The sequence below is a fragment of the Chironomus tepperi genome, unplaced genomic scaffold (genome assembly GCF_022539635.2).
Source record: "Chironomus tepperi strain 1889 unplaced genomic scaffold, CSIRO-AGI_Ctep_v1 contig_486, whole genome shotgun sequence".
Taxonomy (NCBI): Eukaryota; Metazoa; Arthropoda; class Insecta; order Diptera; family Chironomidae; genus Chironomus; species Chironomus tepperi.
In genome coordinates this window covers 1,020,028-1,046,527 of record NW_027226608.1, presented here as the reverse complement: position 1 = coordinate 1,046,527, position 26,500 = coordinate 1,020,028, and the positions used below count along the sequence as shown (strand labels likewise).

At 35.6% G+C, this 26,500-nt stretch overlaps 2 protein-coding genes and 1 non-coding gene across 4 annotated transcripts; 1 reads left to right on the top strand and 2 right to left on the bottom strand.

Annotated features, from left to right (window-relative positions):
* Nucleotides 1-13,646: 13,646 nt before the first annotated feature.
* TRNAF-GAA (transfer RNA phenylalanine (anticodon GAA)) lies at nt 13,647-13,719 on the bottom strand. Its single transcript has one exon. It is a non-coding gene; the product is annotated as a tRNA-Phe (tRNA).
* A 4,026-nt stretch (nt 13,720-17,745) lies between these two features.
* On the top strand, nt 17,746-22,807 carry LOC139099845 (uncharacterized). Of its 2 annotated transcripts, none has more exons than XM_070652387.1 (2): nt 17,746-21,984; nt 22,283-22,807. In XM_070652387.1, the coding sequence occupies exons 1-2, from the start codon at nt 17,874-17,876 to the stop codon at nt 22,768-22,770; spliced, it is 4,599 nt and encodes a 1,532-aa protein (XP_070508488.1). In that variant the 5' UTR covers nt 17,746-17,873; the 3' UTR covers nt 22,771-22,807. The 2 variants fall into 2 exon arrangements, with proteins under 2 accessions (XP_070508488.1, XP_070508489.1); XM_070652388.1 differs by having other exon boundaries at nt 17,746-21,990; nt 22,283-22,366.
* LOC139099846 (uncharacterized) lies at nt 22,792-26,240 on the bottom strand. Its single transcript, XM_070652389.1, has 2 exons — nt 26,046-26,240; nt 22,792-25,425 (listed from the first exon to the last, which is right to left on the bottom strand). Exons 1-2 carry the CDS (start codon nt 26,227-26,229, stop codon nt 22,850-22,852), a joined length of 2,760 nt encoding a protein of 919 aa, XP_070508490.1. The 5' UTR covers nt 26,230-26,240; the 3' UTR covers nt 22,792-22,849.
* Nucleotides 26,241-26,500: the final 260 nt, after the last annotated feature.

Sequence of the window (26,500 nt, the reverse complement as noted above, 5' to 3'; positions counted from 1 at the left end):
AAATCTTTTTAATTTTAAATACAAAATAACAAAAAAAAAAATGTCAACAATAGTTTGCAATAGAATTAAAAAAATTAAAAAATCACACAATTTAAAGTCAATAGAACTTAACATTTAAGGAACAGAATTTTTTAATAATTTATGCAGCAGCTTTCAACCATTTTGTGGACAAAAAACAAATTTTTTAATTTTTTGCAGTTAAAATTTTCAATAGAACTAAAATTAAAAAAAGGAAGCCGTAACTGAATCCATACCTGAATGTTTATAAATGTCAAAAAATGATGTGTAGTTGAATGAATTAAAAAAAATGGAAAAATTCCCTCCAAAAAATGAAATGAACCCCCATCGATAGTCACACACACACACATACACACCATTCAATACACACTAACACACACATACATAAATATGCACATGAAACCATTTAAATATGCATGCTCAGTTCCAAAGCTTTTGAGGACAATGTTGAAATATTGTGAAATTTTAATTCCTTTTTTTTTCAATTTTGTGCCTGCACAGCCAACAAAAAAGTTGAAGCTTTAGAAATAAATTTTGCAATTTTTGATTTTATTTGATTTTAAATATTCAAAAAGTTGATCAAAGGACGGGATTTTTTTGGTCATTTTGTGGACATGAATCATTTGACAGGAGTTGCTGATTTTTTTAATTAAAATTGTACACATTTAATAGGTTGTGGCGAAACTTTATTGAATATGTGATGACGATTGTGGAGGCTTATTAGTTACTATAACAGCTTCTAACTTCCAATTGGACGCCTATTAGTGTTGGCTTAATTAGACCTTTAAGACAGTCCAAATCTTAGCAATCATCTAAAGACAGTGGAATAGTCAGGACAGAAAGGCTGAGCATGTGCTGCTTAATAAGAATCGGGAATACTAGTAATGGCCAGTTACTTACCCAATTGGTCAAAAATCTGTTAACTAACTGAGTCGGTCAACTCTAACTTGGAGTTGGATTCGATGATCATGCCCGAGTCACGTCGGCCTATTGCCGTATTTTCGATTTTGGAATAAGTGACTTGTGCTATTCGAGTTTGTATATTCAAAGTAAACGGTCAGATCCCCTCCTTTATACAGTTTTCTGGCTACAAACCTAATTGAAGAAGAATGAGCCACAGTGCCGTAGCCAGGCCCAGGGTTGGGATAGTGTTGGATTTTCCATCTGTCAATTTTCCATACTAAAAGCTCTTTCAGCTTCTAAAACTACCCTACAAGAGCTCTTTGGTCTTCTATAAGCTCTTTGGAACTTCCGCGACCTCTTTTACCATCCACAAAGCATCCACAATTTAAAGACCTTATTTAATAAAGCTTCTACAGCATCGTCCTCAAAGCATCCCAAAACTCATATGCAACATAGAAATACAAAAACAAAAGAATTCATTAACATAACTTTCAATAACAATAGTAATTAAATGTACAATTTTTTTATGATTAAATGACAAAACAGATAACAATTAATTAAATAAAATAATAAAAGAATCAGAAAAAAAACATATAAATGAGAAAATTAAACATGAATGACGTTGGCCTACAATTTAAAATTTTTAAAATTATTGTTTAAATGCAACAATAGTTAAAAAAAAACTTTATTTTATAAAATTGAAATGAACAAATTTTGATTTTTTAAAGATTTTTATAATTTTCAAAAAAAAAAAAGATTTAAATTTCTACCAAAATTAGAATTTTTATTTTTGTTAAATTTTTAAAAATAATTTTCAATTTTATTTAAACTATTTTTCAAGAATTTAACTTTTGAAAATTCAGTTAAAAACAAATTTGAAATTCAATATTTGAAAAAGTCATTTAAAAAATTTTTAATTTTAAAATGTTTCAAATTTTCAAGTTCAATTTTAATTTTTAACTTTTTAAAAAAGTCAATTTTATTTTTTTTTTAAAAAAAAATTGTTTAATTTAAAAAAAAATTATTTTTATTTAAAAAAAGTAATATTTAAAAATTTCAATTTTTTATTTCAAAATTTAACTTTTTATTTTTAAAAATTGAACTATTTATTTATTAAATAAAATAAATTTGATCAAATATAAATTCAGTCAGTCAGAAACAAATATAGTTGAATTATGGTCGAAATAAAACAAAACAGAAAAACATTAAAAATATAATAATATTTATGTGAAATAATAAAAAAAAGTTAAAAAAAAATTCAAACTTGGCCTGGAAAATAAATGAAAAAAAAAAACTTGAAAAAATGTAATAAAAAATACGTAAAATAAAAATTTCAAAATATTTTAACTGAAATTTTTAGAAATTAAAAAAAGAAAAAAAAAAGTGAAATCAATCGTGATGTTTTAGGAAATTTAAGAAAATTAAACAAAAAATGTGTAAAAAAGTTTGAGACGCGATCCTTCGAGATATAAAAAAATAAAAAAATATTTGTAAATTGAACAAATTTTTATTGAAAAAAAAGCGACGATTTTTTGACGAAAAAAAAACAGAATGATAATAAATGGAAATGCTATGTAAGAAATAACAAATGGAGAAAATTTATTAATAAAAAATAAATTAAATATGAAAAAAATGGAGATTAAAATGTGTGAGAGGAAAACAAAACTGAAATGAAAGTTGAAAGTCAATAAAAAAAAAAAAAATATGAAAAATTTTAAATAATTTTTGTTTTCTTTTCAATTTTTTAAACTATTTTTTTTGAACTTTTCTAACTTATTTCAGGAATTTTTAATTAAGTTTTGATTTTTTTTTAATTTTTCAATTTTTTTTTTTAATTTTTTTGAAACTCATATTCACACAAAATTGTGTGAATATATTGTTTTTTGTTTTACAGAAATCTACTTTTTTCGATTTACTGCCTCAGCCTTGCCGAATTATAAAAAAGTTCGGTCATTCAAAGTTTGTGCTTCGTATTACCTATCAAATGGTAAAAACTCCTTCATGATTGGTGCTTCCAGTGCCGAGAAATCGCAAAAAATCACGTTCTGTCCTTTAGCAAGTTAGTTAGTTTCCGCGAAAACTCAATTTTAACACAAAGTTAAGACTTCCGGTTTTTTCTATCGATAGATATTGGTTATCACACGAGCTGTATAGTTTTTGGGGTCATGAGATGCATCCACTGAGGCACAAAATGCAAAAAACTGAAATTTTTTCCCTAAATATTGGCCGCTTATTCCAAAACACGTGTTTTAAAAAAATTGCGGCCGAGCGTAGCGACGGCCGCAAACAATTAAGAGTATTTCTTCTATATTTTTCATGATCTAAAATTCATTAATTTATATACATGTTTTATCCAAATTATTAATAATAATTTTTATTGAGATTTGGCTGATTGCATTTGGTTACAAGTAATTGAAATCTTCAGGTCGTTAGATCGAATCCTATGAAATTCTGAAATTTTTTTTTCCATTTTTTTTTGAGTTTTTTTTTTGAATACTTGAAGTATACAAAAAAAAATGTAAATATTAATGTGCTTAATTTTTAGAAAACAAAAGCGAAGTTAACAAGGTTAAATCAAAATACTTCTTAAGAATCAATACATTTAGCCTAGTTCGTATATACACAATACGAATATAAGTACTCAGCCGAGTTCGTATAGTGATCTATATAAGCACTGTAATCTACCCAAGTCGGGCGAGCGAAGCTCAGCCCGGCTCGTATAGTGATCTATATAAGTACTGTAATCTACCCAAGTCGGGCGAGCGAAGCTCAGCCCGGCTCGTATAGTGATCTATATAAGTACTGTAATCTACCCAAGTCGGGCGAGCGAAGCTCAGCCCGGCTTGTATAGTGATCTATATAAGTACTGTAATCTACCCAAGTCGGGCGAGCGAAGCTCAGCCCGGCTCGTATAGTGATCTATATAAATACTGTATTTTCTCAAACATTAGAAACTGCATATCTATGAAAATATGTTGCCGTGAGAAGAAAAACAGTTCGAGCGAAGCTCGTACATTAATTGTTCGAACGCAGTTCGGACTTGGTTGAGCGAAGCTCACAAATTTTTGCGACCTGAACGGAGCGAAGCGAGTGAAGGCGTGAAAATTTTCCCAAACACTAGAAACTGCATATCTATGAAAATATGTTGCCGTGAGAAGAAAAATAGTTCGAGCGAAGCTCGAACATTAATAGTTCGAACGCAGTTCGGACTTGGTTGAGCGAAGCTCACAAATTTTTGCGACCTGAACGGAGCGAAGCGAGTGAAGGCGTGAAAATTTTCTCAAACATTAGAAACTGCATATCTACGAAAATATGTTGCCGTGAGAAGAAAAACAGTTCGAGCGAAGCTCGAACTTTAAAAGTTCGAAAGTACATGTTATTCTCCATGTAGATAATTTTAGTTAATTACTTGCACATTATCATTTTTTATTTCATAAATCTCTTATATTGTTCAAGTTGTTTTATTTTTATTTTTTACTTTTCTGTACAGTTTCTGATCTTCGTATTGTGTGAATATTCTCATGAAGCGTGATCCGCTTCATTACTAGTTTTCAATTTGTTTTAAATTTTTTAATACTAATTTTATCAGTTTTAATTTTTTTTTTCTAAGTTTCTTAATTTTTTAAAATTAGTTTGCAACTTTTTTAAATATTTTTAAATTTTTTTTAATTTTTTTTTATTTTTTTTTTTTTAATTTGTTGTTAATTTTTTTTTAATTTTTTAACTTTATTTTCCAAATTTTTTAATTTTTTTCCAATTATTTAACTTTTTTCCTAAATTTTTTAAAATAATTTTCAATTTTTAAATTGAATTTTCATTTTTTTATTTTCAAAATCCAAAAAACCGTTAAAATTTTAATTTTTTAAATTTAAATTTCAGATGTTTTAACATTTTCAGCTTTAAATCATCATCCAGCCATTAAAACTTCCTCATTTTCCCCGAGCATTTTCCTCAACAATTTTCCACACTTTATTCATCCCTCATTTCACAATTTTCATCACATAAATGGTGACTTAATCCTGCCTCAAAGCACTTCTTTTCCTTAACATTTTTTATTTTTTTCTCATCCTGAATCACATTTAACTAATCAACGCATACACATGCACATGCATTCATTGCTGCTGTACCTCTTTTTATGAAAAGCCTTGCATATCATTAACACAGAAACAAAGACATCCGTGTATGTCATTCAGTTCCTTTATGCTTATTCCTCTCCTTTTTTTATTCCATCCATTCATTGAATTGAGTTTAACACATGCAGGAAAATGCAGCAGGGATAATGAGGTGCTGAATATGAGTTAATAGCTGTGGATTGTCTGGGTTATGGGGATGGCTGATTTGTTGAGGCTAAAGGTGGTTTTGACTGGTCATGAGCTGACTATGAGCTCGTATATGCCGTACTCTTTCTCACTAGACCCAGTGTTGCTCAACCTGCGTGTCGCGGCACTCTTATGAGCCCCTTAAATGCCATGATCCATATGCCGTGTGTTGATTCGTTCCAGGCTTCCCATCAAGCAGTCCCGTGGACCAAAGGTTGGACACCACTGCATTAGGCAATGATAATTGACTGTGGCGCACTTGGGACCATTGCCGCGCTGATAAAACGTCTAAAAGCGGTCTATTTGAACTCAATGCTTAAATTTGGACAATTTTGAGCATCAATCATCAATATCCACATCCAAATCAACCAATCCAACCTTGACACCCCTCCTGCACCCCTTAACGTCGCCTCCTACACTCCTCAACTCTCACATCACCAACTTCCTTACTTCCAACACTTCAAACTGCATTCTTTCAATGCCATCTTTAATGAATTCCTCTTGTCGTCCATATTTGATGTGCACAACATCTCTATGCAGCTATATAATAATGCGTGTGCATGTAAATGCATTGAGTACATATCCGTGAATGTGTGTACATCATGGATGGTGGGAAGTGTTGAAAAGAGAGAGAGAGAAAGAAGCACAAGTCAAAAGGAATTTTCTTTTTTTTTTATATTTTACATACTAAATAATACAAAATAAAATAAAAGAACTACACGGTGCAATAAACTCGACAGATGTGTGAATGGGAAAATAGAGTTTTTGTTGGATTGGAGGTTGTGATGGTTTTGGGAATTTGAGATGAGGTTTGGTCGGGTTTTTGGGTTGGGTTTGGTTGTGAAAATTGGGTGGATTTTACATCCACACAGTTTATTTCAGGAATCATACCTAATAAAGTATACCTCATGTAGCATACCTTAATTTGAATCCTCTAGCCTTTAATCACTCCAAAATCAGAGTTCACTGGAAGGTAGCAAGTTATGGTTGGTGTAATTTGGGAATCTTCTGTATGGTACCATCCATGGTTTTGGTATTTTTCTTAATCAAAAGTCTTGAAATTGTCTGCCTACAACTCTGACTTCGACCATAGCTGCCATTGTGTCTTATCGTCTTGAAAATTTTGATATCACTCATCCTTTCTAAAGTTAGTCGCGGAACACTTAATTAAGAGACAGTTCTTGCTTCATCATCGACATACGTTGAGGTCCAAGTTTCTAATCCAAGCAATACAGTGGCTGAAGGAATCAACGCCAAATACAGGAATCCTAACCAGTAAGACTGAGCTTAATTTTACCAATATTTACAAATAATCCTTCAATCCCGACTTGAGTAACCCCTAATTCCCACCACATTTGCATTTTACTTTTTCTTGCACATGCAGTTTTTTTTCTTTTTGTTTTGTATTCATCAGTGACGCATGCATTCATTTCCTCTTCTTCCTCCTTATTATTATTATTGTTCAATGAAATTCAATACAAAAAAGTCCTCCTTCCGAGGGAGAAGCACCAAGAAAAAAGAGAAAGGAACAAAAAAGATGAATGAAAAAAAAAGTAATGATGGGACATGAAGAGTAAAGAATAATGGAAGTGAATTGAATACAGCACAAAAGTAAAAAAAGTAAAATGTCGATTAAATGATGGCTTCCATGTCACCATTGTGTGTGTGTGTGTGTGTATAACAATGGATGAATCCATTCAGAGGAGTGGTTGACTGCAAATATTATATTTTGAGTTCTGTGCCGACTAGACTGACAGTTATTAAATATTAGGACATTACTTTTGGCTGTTTGAGATTCAAGCCTTCTGAACAATAAATTTCGAATAAAATTACTTCCGAGAATTTTTGTGTCCAATCGAATGTTATTTTGACTAACGAAGTCACTTAGTTGTAAATATGAAAATGCTCCAATAATTTCTATGGGAGATGTGAGGAAGTTATGTGACACTTAAAGGGGTTCCTTAGCAGTTGCCTAAATGACATAGAATTAATCTCAGACCTGACAGGACTCCAAGAGTCAGACTCTAATTAGACTCCAAAAATAGTGGATTCTGGACTACACTTGAGTCAGATTCCATTAAAGACTCACCAGAAAATGGAGTCCTACCAAGTCAGGTCAACCAGCTTGGGTTCCATACGTGCTGAAAGTCCTGGGTTCAATTTCCAGATCATGTCTCATTCTCGAAAATCTTTTTAAGAAGTTAAGTTCGTGTGTTGGCTCCATTGCAGAGTGTGATGGGTCATATGATGTATTTGTGCCTTTGTAGTGTACCTTATTGGGTTAGGAATAGTGCAACTGTCTACCCAGGTAGGATAGGGGAGGATATAATGTCTAGATTAATTAATGAAGTCAATTTTGCTCAATATTTAGTTAGTTCTGTTCATTTCAAGTCAAATTTTGTCATAGTTTTGTCCATTTTCTCTCGTTTTAGTCAATTAGTCACCTCCATCCCCCGTTTGCTTGTTACTGAGTCCAAATTTAGGTTCATGATTGTACAATAAAGCGTTAAAATTGAGCAATGTTGTCCAAAGTGCTTGCTGAGTCACACTATATGCCGTAGAACAAGCTCAGGTGTGATGCGAAAAGTTATTTCATATCCAAAATGTGCCGTGGCTCTTAAAAGTTTGGATACAAATGCAATGAAGGCTGAAAATACCTAAAAACACAATTCTTCATCGTTCCGTAACCCCCGCACATCCCCACCAGCAATCATAAAAATCACATAAAAATAAAGTTAAAAAGCAATAAAAAAAAATCCTCTTACATTCGCATCAATAAGTCAACAATTGTCTACTAAAAAAAATGAAATTTTTTTCTTGTTATTTTCTGATACTTTTTTTATTTTTTGTTCCTCATAAAGGTACGACAAGAAGGAATCACTCGAGGCGCAAGAGGTCAACAAATAATATATTTTTAATAAAAAATTGTATATTTTTTTGGTGGGGGAAATGCTGAGTTGTTTGGGGGATATATTTTAAATATTGATTTTGATGTCTTTTTTATTGAAAACTTTTTGTTGATTTTTGAAGGATTTTTGTCAAGATTTGTTTGATTTGAGTTGGTTTTGAGGAGTTATTTGGGGTTGATTTTAATGAGGAACAATTTTGAATTTTTGATGAATTTTTGAAGAATTTTGGTTTATTTTTAGACATTTGAACAGCTTTTTTGGAGAATTTAAGAAGTTTTTGAACATTTTCTTGCTATTTTAGTCAGGTTGAGTATCGATTGGGTCAGTTGAAGAGGATCTGTGGTAGAATGGCTTAGAACTTTATTTTCTTAAGGCTTACAATACACCCTATAATCTTGGATGCATCAAAGTGGTCGTAGGTTCGAGAATTGACAGGAACAGTGCTTCATTTGTTCCTTTTTTCGAATCATATACAGTAGAATTCCCGAAAATTTCAATCCCGATCCCGGATTTCGAGAAAGCATATTCATTTGGAGGCTATATGCTGTAATATCATCAAATAAATAGTTCAGGTTCCAATATAAACTTTAGATGTGTATTTAACGAAGAATCTTGTCACATCTTGAGCACACTTTGGACTGGTAAAGCAATTAATGGCAGCAAGACGTCATGAATCATGATTTGCATCCGTTGTAATTATATCGAATTTGTAGTGCACAGCAGCATCTTTCCAAATGATTGGGTGACTTCTTAGCTGGTTCTTTCTACATGAGCTTGAGCCTTTAGGCTGGAGATTCTTTTAAGCTGCTTAATTCATGATTTTCAACCTTCAATTCTGAATCTGACGTTGCATCTGACTAGGGTGGCCAGAGGATTTTCGCAAAAAAACGGGACACTTCTTGAAAAATTCGGGACATTTTTAGGATTTGTCTGGACACAGCAGCAAGGCTGAAAAGTAAAACAGCGTCCCAGCAAAAATACATCAGATGGCCGCCCTACATCTGACTTGTAGCCTGATCCCTCATCCTATCCAACACCCTCTACACCCTTCTACATCCCTATCTTACCTTCCATCACTTCCTTCCCCCATTTCCAATTCTCAACATCACTCCTCATCATCATCATCTCCTCCTTTCATCTGCTCATTGATGACAGCTATAACGACAACAATAATCATTTAAATTCAATCACTTTTTTTTTTTTTTATTTTTTATAAAATTTGTAATTCTTGAAATAAAGTAACAGGATAAATACAGTTGATATTCGCAGAGGGAAAGAATAGGAAATAGGCAAAGGAAGTAAAGTCGTTTATTGCTCACGTAGGCACAATTTCTATTTAGAATTTTTCATTTCCTCTCTTTTTTTGTGCTGAATTACAAATTGATGAGAATTTGAATTTTTTATATAGTTTTTTGGATGTTGTAGCTTTTGTTGTTGGGTTGAGTTGGGTTTGGAGTTGAAGATGAGCTTGTATTTGGATTGAATGAGGATAATATGGTGGGTAGGATGGCTGAAGTGACAGAAAATGACTGAAAATCAGGCCCTACGTTGTCTTGACTCTACCTGAAGTCCAGATACCATCGTATCCGGATTGAACCCAAAGTTACGGTACCCTGAAGCTGAATTTTGGATCAATTAACCTGATTTGTCCTAATCGAGTAACCCAAAAAGCACATTGTGAAGAAATAGCCGAAAATAGGGCTCAATTTGGGGTCCAAATTGACATGACTCAGCCCTGAGACAAGATTCTTACAATTCTGACTAAGACTCTCAGTTACGCTACCCTGAAGCTGGATATTCCAACCATTTGTACTTCTTGTGCTTACTGACTAACTTAATAATCCCGAAATTCCATTTCATACTCATCATCATAATAAACATAACGGATAATAAACTGATATAATCTCAATTTCAAGCCTTTTTTTTGTCTTACTTCCAACACAAAACTACGACTCAGGCTTAATTTAAACATTTTTCTTTCCATCTCTCTCTCTCTTTCATCGTCAAAATTAGATTCCATGATGTATCCATAAAGATCATACAAAAAAATATTGTTGATGCCAGCAATGGAACTAAACATAAGGCAGAAAATAAAAGACAGCAATAATAGTCAGGAATAAAAAAAAATGAAAAAGTTTTGCAGAATCTTGTAAGAGACACGCAAACAATACCGGAAGATGTGAATTGCCTCAAGATTCTCAATTTTTTTTTGCCTCCCTGTCGAAATCACATTTTCACATCTTTCGCATTCCATCGACAAAGGCACGCACACAAATTTTTTTGTTTTTTGGTACTAAACAACTTTGAATTGATGCTGTGGAGATGTGATAAGTTTGATGGTGAAGGAAAAGGGGTTGTGGAGAATGTGGGGTAAGAAGCGCATATTTTGGGAGTTTCTTACTTGTTTTTGAGGGTGGTTTTGTGGAATTTAGATGACAATTGATGTGAGTTGCATGAATTTTTGCGTTTTATTTCAAGAATTTGACTCAAGGGTGGCGTGACTGTGACATCTTGCCGAATCACACACCATGCCACAGTCTCGACACCATGCTACAGTCTCGACACCATGCCACAGTCTCGACACCATGCCACAGTCTTGACACCATGCAACAGTCAGGTCGACCTAATGCAACTCCTACCACTTCCTCCTTCAAGTCCCTTAATGTATTCTTTTGTCAGTGTCAATTTACCCTATTCTATCCCATGATCCTTTCATTTTCAGTCATTCCGTGCTCCATATTTGCCGTAAACATTAAAGTATCCTCCTGAATATGACGCACATGCATAAAAACTAGAGCAAAATGTCATCTAAATTATCACACTATCAACCGACAAATCGTTCCAATCTTGTTCCTCCCTACCAACACTCTTTCCACCCTGCAACTGAATTCCGCATCAAAAAGAACTTTTTTCCACCATTCAGCATCATTTGTGATATCATCAGGAAGAAGTAGCAAGCAGCAAGCAGCATGGAAAGAAGAAGGAAATGATAATGACAATAACAATAACAATAAAATCAATCTCTTCCTCTTATCGCATTCGACGACAAGTTTTTTATTTTTTTATTTTCTTACTCGTCGTTCTGCTCGCAATTCCTTACTTTTTGTCGCTGATGCTGATGCTTGCTCAGTCTCTTGAGGCACAAAAAGCATTTTTTCGTGATTCTTTTTTATCATCATCTGTATCATCTCAACAAATTTTGTGTCTTCTTTTTTTCATTGTGCTGAGATTTTTTTGGGAGGGGGTTGAGGTGTTGTAAGGATGACATGGCATGGCATGGCATGGCTAATAAGGTGCGATTTTTCATGAGGAAGAGCTGAGCTGCATGAGGAAGAGCTGAGCTGCATGAGGAAGAGCTGAGCTGCATGAGGAAGAGCTGAGCTGCATGAGGAAGAGCTGAGCTGCATGAGGAAGAGCTGAGCTGCATGAGGAAGAGCTGAGCTGCATGTGGAAGAGCTGAGCTGCATGAGGAAGAGCTGAGCTGCATGAGGAAAAGCTGAGCTGCATGAGGAAGAGCTGAACTGCATGAGGAAGAGCTGAGCTGAATGAGGAAGAGCTGAGCTGCATGAGGAAGAGCTGAGCTGCATGAGGAAAAGCTGAGCTGCATGAGGAAGAGCTGAACTGCATGAGGAAGAGCTGAGCTGAATGAGGAAGAGCTGAGCTGCATGAGGAAGAGCTGAGCTGCATGGGGAAAAAATGCGCTTTAGCCACTTCCTAACCTCAAAATCTTTTTATACTTGCCAGTACTTATGCTCAGCACAGAAGAGATGAAATAAGCAGAAGAAAATGATGGCAAAAGCTTCTTTTTTTGTTGTTCCTCGACGTTACTTTAAACTTTTTCTTTTTTTCCTCGTCTTTTTTATTATTCAAGGACTCACAAATTTTTCTTTCGTGCTGCTTATTTTTTTTTATTTGTGCTTTATGATTGCTACAGATCATTTCAATGTGATGATTGTGACATTGATGATGACATAAATGACAATGGCAAAAAAAGTTTTTTTAAGGCATTTGAGGAGCGGAAAAAAAAGTTTTTTTATATATCAGCTGATGAGGGATCTGTTGACAGTTGGGTTGGGAATTTTCAGCAGTTCCTTTTTTTGTCATGCAAATTTTTGTGTGCTGTGCTGACTGTTTTTGAGGAACTTAATTTTAAGAGTTGTGTTTGATGTTTGCTGTTGTTGAGGGAATTTTGGAGGGGTTTGGTGGGATTGAGGGGAGTTTGAGGGAGTATAAGGGAGTGAAGGGATGAGGATGGGGTATGAGAGGGTCGGGGTAAGGGACAGAGAGGGAATAGTTGAGGCAAAATTGGCCTTCAACCTCAATTTTTCCTTTTTTAGACCAAAATCGTCAATTATTCAAGAAATACAGCGTTTATTAGCCTTAAACCCCCTGCCAGGAGGGTGTAGAGGGGGTCAGGTCTCCCCCAACCTCCCATCCATACAGCCAATCAATCCACAATTCCAAGAAATTCTTACAAAATTGTCTAAAAATAAGAAATTCAATAACAAATAACCAATTTCTTACCCAGAACATCTTGAATAAACTCGAAGCAACAAAATTTCAATATTTATCCACAAATCCTTTCTCAACAAGTCGGCATTTTGGCATTTTTTAAGTTCACTTTTTTATTCGATCTTATTTTTTATTTATTTATTTGGGAAAAAAATTGGCTTTTAAGAAGAAGAAGGAAAAAAATTGAGAATTTATTGCTCTATTTTTGCTGCTTTTTTTTGTGTCAATAACTTGGGGGAATTTGATGAAAAATTCTCTTTTTTGTGTTGAATTTGTTGAGCTCTTTAATGTTTATTAAATGGAATATGGAAGTAGAAGTTTTGGATTGGTTGAAAATTTAATGATTTAATTAAGAATCTAGTTCAATTTTAAAAAGATTTTGTGAAGAATCTATTACAGAAAGAATTTATTAACAAAAAATCTAGTACAATTTAACAAAAAATCTAGTACAATTTAACAAAAAAATCTAGTACATTTTAAAACAATTCAACCAAAAATCTAGTATAAAATTTGTCAAAAATCTAGTTCAACTTTCTAAAAATTCTAGTACAATCCAAGGAAATTTGGTCAACAATCTAGTACAATTCAGTCAAAAATCTAGAATAATTTAACTTATGTAAAAAATCTAGTTAAATTTAGGACAATTTTATCAAAAATCTAGTACAACTTGGGACCTTTTTTGAAAAATCTAGTACAATTTAAGACAATCTATTAATAATCTAGTACAATTCAATCAAAATTTTTCAAAAATCTAGTACATTTGAATAATAAATCTAGTACAATTTATCAAATGATGAGTAAATTCAATAAATAATATGAAACTCAAACTCGTACAAAACATTAAACAATCGTTGTTGTTGTAAAAACAGAAACACCTGAACTTAAACCCCCAATATCCACGTCCAAACTCCATAAAAAGACTCAAAATCTTGTTTAACTGCTCAAAAAAGCAAAAAAAGTAAAAAAAAGAAGCAAAAAAAGAATTTGCCGAAACCCGGGATTGAACCGGGGACCTTTAGATCTTCAGTCTAACGCTCTCCCAACTGAGCTATTTCGGCACATTGATTTATATTTTCATTCCGGTCAATTGCCATCGCCAACATATCTCTTAGTTCCACAAATGTTGAGAATCTTATCAGTAAATGTGAACCGATTTAGTAAAAATAATCTCGGTACTTGAACCTTAAAGGTCGTCCAACGATGAAAAAATGAGGAAAAAATCAGAAAAATTCACATTAAATGTGTGATAAATTGAAAAATGTTCTACATCATACACAACATTAGCAAGACATTAAAGGCATTGGAATGGGGGGAGGTGGCTGTAATGTGCTTTAGGCGAGGCACATGGCATGCTATGGAATAAAAAAAAAATGATGAAAAATGCCACAAAATATTTCACGCATTGATGCTCATTGACCTACATTCTGCCTTATGTGCTATGTGTTGTGTGTGTATTAGTGCTTGTTACACTCCTTAATATTGACTGTGAATAGCTGAGTTGTGGTGACATATTTGAGGGCGCAGTCGAGCTGAGTAATAAATTTGAATCTTAAAAAACCGTTAAAAATTTGAATTTTTGAAAATCGTTACAAAATTTGAATTTTTGAAAATCGTTACAAAATTTGAATTTTTGAAATCCGTTACAAAGTTTGAATTTTTGAAAAACGTTACAAAATTTGAATTTCAAAAAACCGTTAAAAAGTTTGAATTTTGAAAATCGTTACAAAATTTGAATTTTTGAAAACCGTTACAAAATCTAAATTCCCAAAAATTGATGAAAAATTTAAATTTTAAAAAACCGTTAAATTTTGAAATTGAATTTTGGGACAAATTGAGCTCCAAACATCCATAAATCAGTCAACTGCTGCCCCAACCCACCAAGAATCATCAATAAAAGAATAAAAAAATGAAAAACTTTTCATTTTCATGTTTTACAAGGAACCGACAAAAAAGAAAAAGAAGCAAAAAAAAAAATACAAAAGTCCTCGTGTTATTGATCGAGGGACTTAAGCGCATTTTTGTCCCAGCGATCAGTAATTGATTAAAAATTAACTTCCAGACCTACAAAACAAGATCCAGTAGGATTAAGGTCAATTCCAAACCCACAAAACAAGATCCAGTAGGATCCAGGTGACTTCAGACCCGCAAAACAAGGTCCAGTAAATTCCAAGTCATCCTAGAAGATTTTTAAGAATTTCATAATTTAACGGATTTTCATAATTTAAATCTCATAACGGTAAAAAAAAATTCAAACTTTTTTAAGCAAACACTGTTAAAACATCGAAGAACATTGAAAAACACTGCAAAACAATGAAAAAACGTGTTGTTGTTGTATATGAAAATGAAAAATTGTTAATTATAGCATTTATGCGTTGATTTGAAACTTTTAAATGCCCGTGGCCGCAATAACTTTATGGAACTGATCTTTTAAAACCATTCCGAGCTCTCTACGATGTCTAGATAAAAAGTTTTTATCGTCAGCCGAACAGACAAAGTGATTTATTAAGCTACCTTTTTGAAAACAAGTTTCAAAAATGCGCTAAAAAGTCAGTGGAAGTGGAAGTAAAAATGGGAAATAAATCTACTGCATCGAGGCGTGTAAGCATGATGAGCTTCATATTATTACTTCTGTACACAAAAATCCACGGATATCTACAAACATCCTCACACTCACATGCCGTTCCTCATTTATGATGATGATAAATTGATTATGAGCAGCAGTGCTGCTTATGCCTTTTTGCTTAGGGGGTGAAAATTAAAGGAACCGAATTTGATTGATGACTGCATTGCTTGATTTGTTCCGTTCTACTCAATATTTTTGTGTGGATGGAGACTGAAGAGGGGCAGTCAGGCACTGTCAGATATTTGTTGGATATTACGCGTGATTTTTTGACTTGATGGAATGAAAAATGGACGAAAATTTGATTTTTTTGGGGGGTCTATGGATTGAATAATTGAGGTTTTGATGGATATTTGTGAGGTTTTGGTTCAAAACCGTGTGGAGTACACGATTCTTGCAAATTTTGATTAAATCAAGTCAATTTAGAGCCAATTGAGCAATTAAAAAACAGAATTTGGCAGGGGGTCTCTGGTTTGAATAATTGAGGTTTTGGTGGATTTTTGTGATTTGTGGTTCAAAACCGTGTGTAACACACGACTAATGTACATTTTAGGAATATAAAGTCAATTTGCAGTCAATTGAGCAATATAAAGACAAAATTAGGATGGGGGTCTCTGGTTTGAATTAAGATAACCTCAAATTGTCATTGTTTACTGATCCGGAAGGACAATAGTCATCCATAACCTCAAAATTCTGCATCATCATGACTCTTCCTTAATAAACTGAATTAAAGGAATTAGCAGAATGAACTCAGTCGACGTCATAAACAAACACAACAACATCAGCACATAATTTACCCCAATCTGCATCCGTATAAAAATGGGAATTTTGTGTATGTCCATTGTGATGACACATTTGTTCATTTATCAAACATGAAAATTCAACTAATTGAGATAATTCAGCAACAAAAAAAAAGCATAAACAAAGATATAAGCAAGCATTGAAATTTTGTGCAAAATCAACAAAGTCATGATGCTGGTGGATGTGCTGGATTTGATGCAAGGGGTGGGCATTCTAGATAAATTCTAACCTCAAAATTTGAAAATTCAAACCTCAAAATTTGTAAAATTCTAACCTCAAAATTAGGAAAATTCTAACCTAAAAATTCAGGAAATTCTAACCTCAAAATCTGGAAAAATCTAACCTCAAAATTGTGAAAATTGAAAAATTCTAACCTCAAAATTTTTAAAACCTAACCTCAAAATTTAAAAAATTGGAAAATTCTAACCTCAAATTTGGAAAATTTTAAATTCTAACCTCAAAATTCTAACCTCAAATCCTTATCAGTGCCCCACCCAGCATTCCTTTACTCCATCCATCCATCTCGAGTCTAATGTAAATCCAAAACAATGCAATATGAATATAATTGTAATGGACATGCATGAGAGATAACTGAGCTGTACAGTACTGTAATGTGTATGGAATGGAGTGGGGATGAGTGAGTGAAATGGAGATATAATCTAATGAAAACAAATAAATCCACAAAATGAGATAAACACATCCATTTATGATGATTTATTAAGGCAATTATCTGTGGGACGTAAAATTCTGGGAGGAACTGAATCGGGGATGGAGGACGGGGAAGGTGGAAAGGTGAGTGACGGATGTGGATATGGATACGGAGACAATTGTGGGATGATGGAAGGGAAAATGAAGGGAAAATTGAGGAAAATTCACTTTTTGAGGTTAGAATTTTGATAATTTTGAGGTTAGAATTTTTTTAAATTTTGAGGTTAGAAATTGTCAAAATTTGAGGTTAAAAATTTCCAATTTTTGAGGTTAGAATTTTCCGAATTTTGAGGTTAGAATTTCAGAGTTTTGAGGTTAGAATTTTGTTCAAATTTTGGGGTTAGAAATTGCTCAAATTTTGAGGTTAGTTGACTCCAGATGTGCGGAATATGAAAAGTCTTTGAAACGTTTTTGGACATTTAAATGAGTTGTAAATGTGCAGACTTGATTCTTTTATGTTTCGGAAGTTGTTGACAAATTTGAATTTTTTGTAAACATATTGTAAATTATTAAGCTGATTTTACAATCCAGAGTTGTGAAAGTGACTTTTTAACGTATTTCAAAAATTCAAATTTTTTAACGGCTTCAAAAATTCAAATTTTGTAACGGTTTTCAAAAATTCAAATTTTGTAACGGTTTTCAGAAATTCAAATTTTGTAACGGTTTTCAAAAATTCAAATTTTGTAACGGTTTTCAAAAATTCAAATTTTGTAACGGTTTTCAGAAATTCAAATTTTGTAACGGCTTTCAAAAATTCAAATTTTTCAACGGTTTTTAAAAATTCAAATTTTTCAAAATTTTCAAAAATTAAAAATTCCCAAGTTCCAACCCTGGCACATCCATAAGTCGAACACATCCGGTACACAGCTATAACATCCAATTCCAAAACTTCACATGCTGCCTTTATAAAAGCACCAAAAAAGGCACAAAACTTGACATTTAAGCATCAAAAAAATGTGTGAAAAATTCTGGATATGGAAAATAATTTTCCTGATTTTCACGGCCACAACCCTACCACTGGCAGTTCCACAATCAGTTTCAATAGCTAAATACAATCGTATCCTGTTGGACACGACCACAGCCATGCAGGCAGTCGAGTCAAAATTGTCAAAATTACAAATTTCGTCAGTTCCTGCAGTCCAGTCACTGTCAGGCACAACAGCAAGTACAGCACAAAGTCTGTCGACAGCCACAAGCAGCTACGGCAAAAGTTTAATGGATTTTAGTTCCATCGGCAATTTCGGACCGTACCAAAATGTTACAGGATGTGAGGACATAAACATGAAAATATCCAGCATAGATTTTGATCTGCAGAAGCTGCTCGTGCTTAATAGTCAGGCACTACAGAACCTAACAACATTACAGACCAAGATCAACTTCGTTGTTTACTATTTTAACCTCAATTACAACATTTTAACAGCTGCGAATGTAGCTGCATATGTAGGCATTGTCAATGACTATTACGCAATTGCTGCTGGATATGCTGAATATGTCTACATGCTGAGTATCGCATACAGTAATGAAACTTATGTCCAAGCTTATTTGCAGGCACTAAAAGTTCAATTTTGCAGCTGTGGATCAGCTGTGACTGGAAATGTCTCAACATTGGAACTGAACCTTGCCTACATCCAAAGTCCACTTGTGGCTGATCAGGCGAATATTAAGGCAGCCATTGGAACTGCCAGTAATGCACTTGGTGCTGCAGTTGCTGGAATTCCAATCACAACAACCACAACAACGTTGTTGAACTATCTGCAAAGTCTCCTGACATTTTTGACAAAAGCAGCAACAATTAATGACTATACAACAACGACAACAACTACAACAACCAGTTCCTGTACAGACATCCAGAAAAGGCTGACTATGATCAAGGTCATGTACATGTCATGCACGACTGTCTACTCACAAATTCTGGCTAATGCATCGGTGCTGGATGTCTACATTGGTCCTGTAAATGTCAGCCTGATTGCCTACAACTCGACATACAGTCAGGCACAGAGGAACTTGCTACAGGCTGCATGTAATACTTTGGGGTACTTACGGAGTCTGTACACTGATTATTATGTGGACATCCTTTATGCTAGTTCCAGGTTCGGAAAAGTTCTGGCTGATGTCAGTTCCATTGGGGATACTTATTGTGGATGCAGATCCATCAGTGACAACTCGAAGGTCACAACAACAACTGTGAAGACAACAGCAACATCTACAACATCTGCGACAACAACTAAACCTACGACAACTTCTACAACAACTACTTTGGCAACGACAACAAGATCTACGCCAACAACTACGAAAATGACATCAACAACCACAACAAGCACTACGACTACGCCTCCAACAACCAAAACAACAACTACCCCAACAACAACTACGACACCAAGAACCACAACTACAACTCCAACAACCACCACGACGACCCCAACAACAACAAAAACTACAACCTCTACAACAACAACCACAACTCCCACAACACCAACTACTAAAACGACTCCATCTACAACCACCCCAACTACTACAACTACCCCAACTACAACAACCACATCAACAAATCCAACTACTACTACAACTACAACACCAAAAACAACAACTACAACCACTACGCCTCCTACTACAACAACGACTTCAACTACCACAACAACGAAACCAACCACCACAACAACAACCACAACGCCAACAACAACCACAACTCAAACTACTACAACAACCACTCCAACAACTACAACATCCACTCCAACAACTACAACAACCCCAACAACATCTACAACGACCCCTACAACAACTACTACGACTCCAACAACGACCACAACGACCCCAACAACTACATCGACAACCCCAGCTACAACATCTACAACTCCCACAACGACAACTGAAACAACCACAAAGACAACAACTACCTCTACAACAACTACTCCAACAACCACTATAACAATAACGCCAACTACTACTACAACCCCAACAACTACGACTCCAACTACTACAACCACTACTCCTACAACTACAACTGAAACAACAACCGAAGCAACCACAACTACTACGATCCCTACTACAACCACTACAACAACGACACCAACTACCACAACAACAACACCGACTACTTCAACAACAACCACAACAACGACCCCAACAACAACAACTCCGACTACTACGACCTTAACTACTACAACCACTGAATCGACCACAACAACCTCACCGACAACTACAACTGAACCAACTACAACAACAACTACCCCAACAACTACAACTACTACAACAACTCCTACGACTTCAACTGAGATTACTACTACAACCCCTACGACAACTACGACAATGCCAACAACCACTGAAACAACGACTACTCCAACTACAACAACTACATCCACAACTCCAACAACAACTACAACATCTACTACTCCGACTACAACTACTCCTACAACATCTACTACAACAAGTACAACAACTGAAGCAACCACAACAACGACACCAACCACTACGACCACAACTCCAACTACAACAACGACCTCAACAACACCTGAAACAACAACCACAACTACTACAACTCCTACCACAACAACCACACTGCCTCCTACAACAACAACAACAACCACTATTCCTACAACAACGTTGCCTCCATCAACCACTACAACAACGATTCCGACAACGACTCCTACAACTACAACTGAAACAACAACTGAACTAACCACAACAACTACCATTCCAACAGCCACAACCCCTACAACAACAACAACAACAACCTTGCCTCCTACTACAACCACTACAACATTAGCCACAACAACAACGTTACCTCCAACAACAACAACATTGCCTCCAACAACTACAACAACATTAGCAACAACTACAACAACGAAAGCACCAAACACAACAATTTGTGCCTATTCAGGTCCATTGGCCAATTCAGCCAAGTCAATATGCTACGTAAGTACATCAACAACGATGGCATCAGCAGTCAACATCTGTGCCAATGCCAATATGAAGTTGTTCATAATCGATACAGCAACAACATATACAGCATATCAAGACAACATCAACATAAATTTCCCAAAGGGTAAGCAGCAGTTCCTGTTTAATGGCAAGGTCAATACCACAAGTGTCTATACATATACATCAAATGTTGCTGTATACAGCAACTACTCATTTGCTGGTCCAACAACATCCGGTTGTTTAGCAACAATTCGATCAACAGCGAAAGTCTTTCAGGCGCAACCGGTGACTTGCGGGATGTTTATGGCTGCATTCCATTGTGAATATGGAAGTACGTTGTTGCAAAGTGAGGTTGTTGCAACAACCAACGGACAGAATGTTTTTGGATCGATAACAACGAAAAAATCAGCAGCGAAAAAGGTTTCAGCAACTAAAAGTTCAGCAACGAACATCTCAGCAACGAAAAATCGACAAAAGCGAAGTCCAAGACGACAACAACAACAACAACAACCTCAACAACCACAACAACCAAATCTAGCAACCTGTAAAAAAATTTATGCTCTTCAAGATTCCAACAACGAATTTATTAAGGCACTGTGCCTCATATCAGAACCAGATGGTAACCGTGCAACGGTTGCTGACAGGATCTGTCGTTCTTTAAACATGGACCTGTTTACAATTGAGTCAGCAACAACACAAAAAGCCTACTTTAATTATTTACAACAACAATTTAAAAATGGAACTGTCACAAAAGTCATCATTAATGCTAAGAAGATTAAAGGTAGTCGCGGACTTGTGACGGTCACCAAACCAGAAGTTGACATTTTCAGCAACTATACAGTAACTGGTAAAAGTGGTTGTGTTGGAATTACCAGCAATGCTACACATCCTGTCTATGCCTATGCAAGTGGATGTGCCAAGAATAAAGGTAGCTTCCATTGTGAATTTGGTGGACCAACACCGTGGCTGCAAGCTTCAGCAACGGTTGAGTCAACAACAACAACAACAACTGAAGAAGCAGCAACAACTTTGGATTCAGCAACTGAGGAAGAAACAACCGAAGAAGACACAACAACATTACCAACAACAACTAGAAGAACAACAACCAGAAGATCAACAACTAAAGCTACAACAACCAAACCAACAACAACAACTACAACAACCACAACAACCAAAAAACAAACTACAAAGCCAACAACCAAACCAACACCACCCAAGCCAGATCCAAATGCAATTGTACCGCCATTTTCTGGCAGTGCCGTAAATCAGACATGTGGTAAGTGTAAGTAAGAAAGTCACTTGTTGGTGCCTAAAGCGCATTTTTCAAGTAACAAAAATTGGACATGATATTGGTTGTTGCCAATATGGTTGTTGAATTGGTAATAAAGACAAGTATGAAAGGCACAAGTTGAGTGTGTTTAAAGCGCATTTTTCAATTCTAACCTCAAAATGTTGCTGAAAACAGCATTTTTGGCACCACAAGTAAAATAAGCATTATTATTCATAAAGCGCATTTTAATCTCAACAAGTAATAAAGTCCCCATAAGTGTCTAAAGCGCATTTTCCATTTCCAGGAACCTTCGTACCTTACAACTATCTCAAAGACCCACTCGGACCATCTAAAAAAGGCGTTAAAGTTGGAACCGCATCGATGCCGCCAACCTACATTGGAATTGGCAACGACCCGACCTGCAGTGGCATGACTAACGTCCCCGGTCACATCCTAATTCCACCCAATAATCCCGTCTGCATGATTGTCTGCGATAAGATCCAAATTGATGCAGACACGCCGCGCTACTTGCTGAATCATCCGAAATTGGCTTGGGTTGATAAGTCACGGATACCGGCCGGTGCCAGTCTGGTTCAGTCAGTGGACACGACCAGGTCGCAAGTCTTCTATTTTGGTCGGATATTAAGGAACACAAAAATTGGAACTGAATATAAAATTGGCGCCATTTTTGGGGATATTTTTTACTACAACATTGGTTCCTTTAAGCAACTCAGTCTGAGCAGCATCGCTTATGTGCAGACCGGGTATCAAGTTCTGATCTGTAAACCTTAAGCATTGGAACTAAATAAAAAATTTTAGGCCACAACAACATTTTTTATTTACTTTTTTTTAGTTGTTGAAGTTGCTGAACTTAGCCAGGCAATACAAAGCCAGTTGTTGTGGTTGTTGCAACAGCTTTTGTTGTTGTTGCTGGTCTTCCACGACCTCTGGTTGTTGTTGTTGTAGTTGTTGCTGTTGTTCTGGTTGTTGTTGCGACTGGTAATGTTGTTGTTGTTGCAGCACCTATTGTTGTTGTTGTTCCTAATGCACCAGGTGGTGGAGGTGCAGCTACTGTAGTTGTTGTTAACAACGGTGCTGTTGTTGCAGCCAATGTTGTCCTTCGACCGTTTCCTCTTCGGGTTGTTGTTGTGGTTGTCGAAGTTGTAGTTGTAGTTGCTGGTAGAGTAGTTGTTGCTGGAGCAGCAGTTGTTGTAGCAGTCACACCCTGATTTGTGGTTGTTGCACCAGGTTGAGTTGTTGTAGTTCCTGTAATTCCAGAAGGTGGAGATGGTGGTAGCTGAGCAGTTGTTGTTGCTGCTAGAGTTGTAGTTCGACGACCATTTCCTCTACGGGTAGTTGTTGTTGAGGTAGAGGTTGTAGTGGTTGTTGTTGGTATTGTTGTAGTAGTTTTTAATGTTGTAGTGGTTGGAACGGTTGTTGTACTTGTAGTTGGTGGCAAAGTTGTTGTTGTAGTAGTAGAAGGCAAGGTTGTTGTTGTTGTAGTAGTTGTTGGTGGTAAGGTTGTTGTAGATGTTGTGGTTGGAGTCGTTACTGTGGTTGTTGGAGTTGTTGTTGTTTCAGTTGTTGTGGTCACTGGAGTTGTAATTGTTGTCGAAGTTGTAGTAGTTGGGGTAGTTGTAGTTGGACTTGTTGTCGTAGTTGTATCAGCTGTAGTTGTTGGTGTCGTTGTTGTAGGTACTGGAGTTGTTGTGGTTGTCTCTAATGTTGTTGTCGAAGTTGAAGTTGTAGTTATTGGAACTGTTGTAGTTGTTGTTGTAGTAGTGGCTTCAGTAGTAGTACTTGGAGTTGTTGTAGTGGTTGGAACAGTTGTTGTTGTTGCTTCAGTGGTTGTCGTGGTTGTTGGAGTTGTAGTTGTTAGAACTGTAGTTGTCTCAGTAGTTGTTGTAGTAGATGGGGTTGTTGATGTGGTTGTAGTTGTGGAAGTGGTTTCAGTTGTAGGAGTTGTAGTCGTTGTTGTAGCTGGGGTAGTTGTTGTTGTTGTCGTAGGAGTAGTTGTTGTTTCAGTTGTTGTTGGAGTAGTAGTAACAGTTGTTGGTGTCGTCGTTGTTGGAGTCGTGGTTGTAGTGGTTGTTGGGCTCTTTGTAGTTGTGGTTGATTCAGTAGTAGTTGTCGTTGTAGGTGTTGTGGTCGTGGTTGTTGTACTCGGAGTGGTTGTAGTAGTTGTTGTTGGTGGAGTTGTAGTCGGAGTAGTAGATGTTGTAGTTGTTGCTGGAGTTGTGGAAGTAGTTGTGGTTGTCGGAGTTGTGGTTGTTGTTGTAGTTGTTGGCGTCATCGTCGTTGTAGTTGTAGATGTGGTAGTTGTTGAAGTTGTTGTTGGTGTAGTTGTCGAAGTTGTGGTCGGGATTATAGTTGTTGAAGTTGTTCTGGTTGTTGGATAAGTCGTCGCTTCACTAGTAAATTCCTCAGTCATCATAACAGTTGTTGTTGTAGTTGTTGTCGCTCCCTTTTCTTTACAACCACAATAGCTGTCACCAACACTGCTAATATCAGCCAGTACAGCTGCAATCATGTTCATGGCATTCTTAACATCATTAAGATATCCAGTCAGTAAATTAGAGCAAAATCCCATCGAGTTGCAGGCTGTCTGCAGTGCATTACCCTGCACAGCTGTTAATGTCAAATTAACAGCTCCAACAGTTACATTAACAGCTGCTAAATATGCATTTAATGTTGTTAAATTTGTATAAATTGTTGTTGTAATTTTTTGATATTCATAATACAGGCACAGCACTAAAGTCCGTCGCTTCTGCCACTCATCACATGATGTCTTCCTGCCTGCATTTATCCGCGTATAATCCGAAATTGTTGCTGACTTTTCCAAAAAATTTGACAGAAATTGTAAATTTCCAGCAACTAAATTTGTCCGCGGCGTAACTGAAATCTGTGAAATTGCAAAATTAACAGCTGCGGATGCTGCAAGCAGTGCTGCACGTGTACGTTGTTGGACCTTCTCAAGTGGCCGTTGGATATACGCCAGATTTGATTCCAATGTTGAATCTTCCTTCGTTGTTGTTCCGCAGCTGCAATAAACATTTTTGTACAGATTCAAATTGGACATGACATAAGTTTCGTTGTTGTAGGCGATGCCAAGGTTGTAGATGTAATATTGGAATTCCGTTGTTATGCCATAATATTGGCTCAGGACAGCCACATAATTGGACACTTGGGAACCGGTCAATTGAGCATAATTTATGCTGTAATAATAAGTCACGTAATTCATCTTGGTCGCTAATGTTGTCAGGTTCTGACTTGCTTGACGTGACAGGCTCAGAATCTTTTGTAAGTCAAATTTGATTGTTGATATTTTAAGGTTTATGTCTGCACAGGCTGACTGGTTGAGGTAGGAATCGAAATTTGATATTGTACTGATGCTCAACAGGGTGCTTTTGTAGCTGTTGGCTGCTGTTGATAAGGCTGGAGATGGACCTAAAATAGATGCAGAGAAGAAGATGCAAAAATTGATGCAGAAAAAAGATGCAAAAATTGATGCAGAAAAAGGATGCAAAAATTGACGCAGAAAAAAGATGCAAAAATTAATGCAGGAAAAAGATGCAAAAATTGATGCAGAAAAAGATGCAAAAATGATGCAGAGAAAGATGTAAAAAATGATGCAGAAAAAGATGCAAAAAATATGCAAAAATTTATGTTAAAATGATGCAAAAAAACGCAAATAAAGTGACGAAATAAGAGATGCAAAACATGATGCAAAAATGGAGCAAAAAAGATGTAAAAAAAAATGAAAAGATGCAAAAAAATGAAGCAAAAGAGTGATGCAAAGATTGACGCAAAAAATGCCTAAATGAGATGCAATAAAATGATGCAAAAGAAAGATGCGAAAAATGGTGCAGAGAAAGATGAAAAAAATGATGCAGAGAAAGATGCAAAAAGAGATGCAGACAAACAAGTCAAAAAATGATGCAAAAGAGTGAAGTAAAAAATGATGCAAATTTTTGATGCAGAAAATGATGCAAAAATACAAAAATTCAAAAAGAGACGCAAAAAAAGATGCAAAAGCCAAAGTGATGCAAAAAAAGAATCCCACAAACCTGCACTCAATGCATCGACATCCTCAGCAGACGAACTCAATAAAGCCGCCAATTTCACTTCCTTTGCCTTCATAGCTGCATTTGTGTCGCACAACATTTGATCTAAAGTCGCAATAGATATTGACTGTGACGTGGCAAGTGCCAAAAATGACAGAAAAATAGCCGAAAATAAATTCGTGGACATTTTGGAACTGATTTTTGGTATCAATGACCATGACTGTGCAAATTTTGATCAATTTATAGCCAACAAAATTGTTGTTGTAATTTTGGACATTTTAACGGAAGTTGTTGGACATGAGACATGTGAGCATTTAAAGTCACAGACACAAGTTTAGTCATCGAAAAAAAGTCACCGAAAATTTCAGTTCCATTTGAGCAGTTTTTGTTGTCAGCAGTGATGAATGTGATTTCAAGTCTGAATGAAGATCAACACGACAAGATAGTCAACGGGATGT

Excerpts from the sequence above, each read along its gene's own strand:
- LOC139099845 (XM_070652387.1), top strand. The coding sequence starts at position 17,874 with ATGCAGGCAGTCGAGTCAAAATTGTCAAAATTACAAATTTCGTCAGTT. Across the intron at positions 21,985-22,282 it reads TGCCGTAAATCAGACATGTG|GAACCTTCGTACCTTACAAC; the intron begins GTAAGTGTAAGT and ends TTCCATTTCCAG.
- LOC139099846 (XM_070652389.1), bottom strand. The coding sequence starts at position 26,229 with ATGTCCACGAATTTATTTTCGGCTATTTTTCTGTCATTTTTGGCACTT. Across the intron at positions 25,426-26,045 it reads TGTCGATGCATTGAGTGCAG|GTCCATCTCCAGCCTTATCA; the intron begins GTTTGTGGGATT and ends CATCTATTTTAG.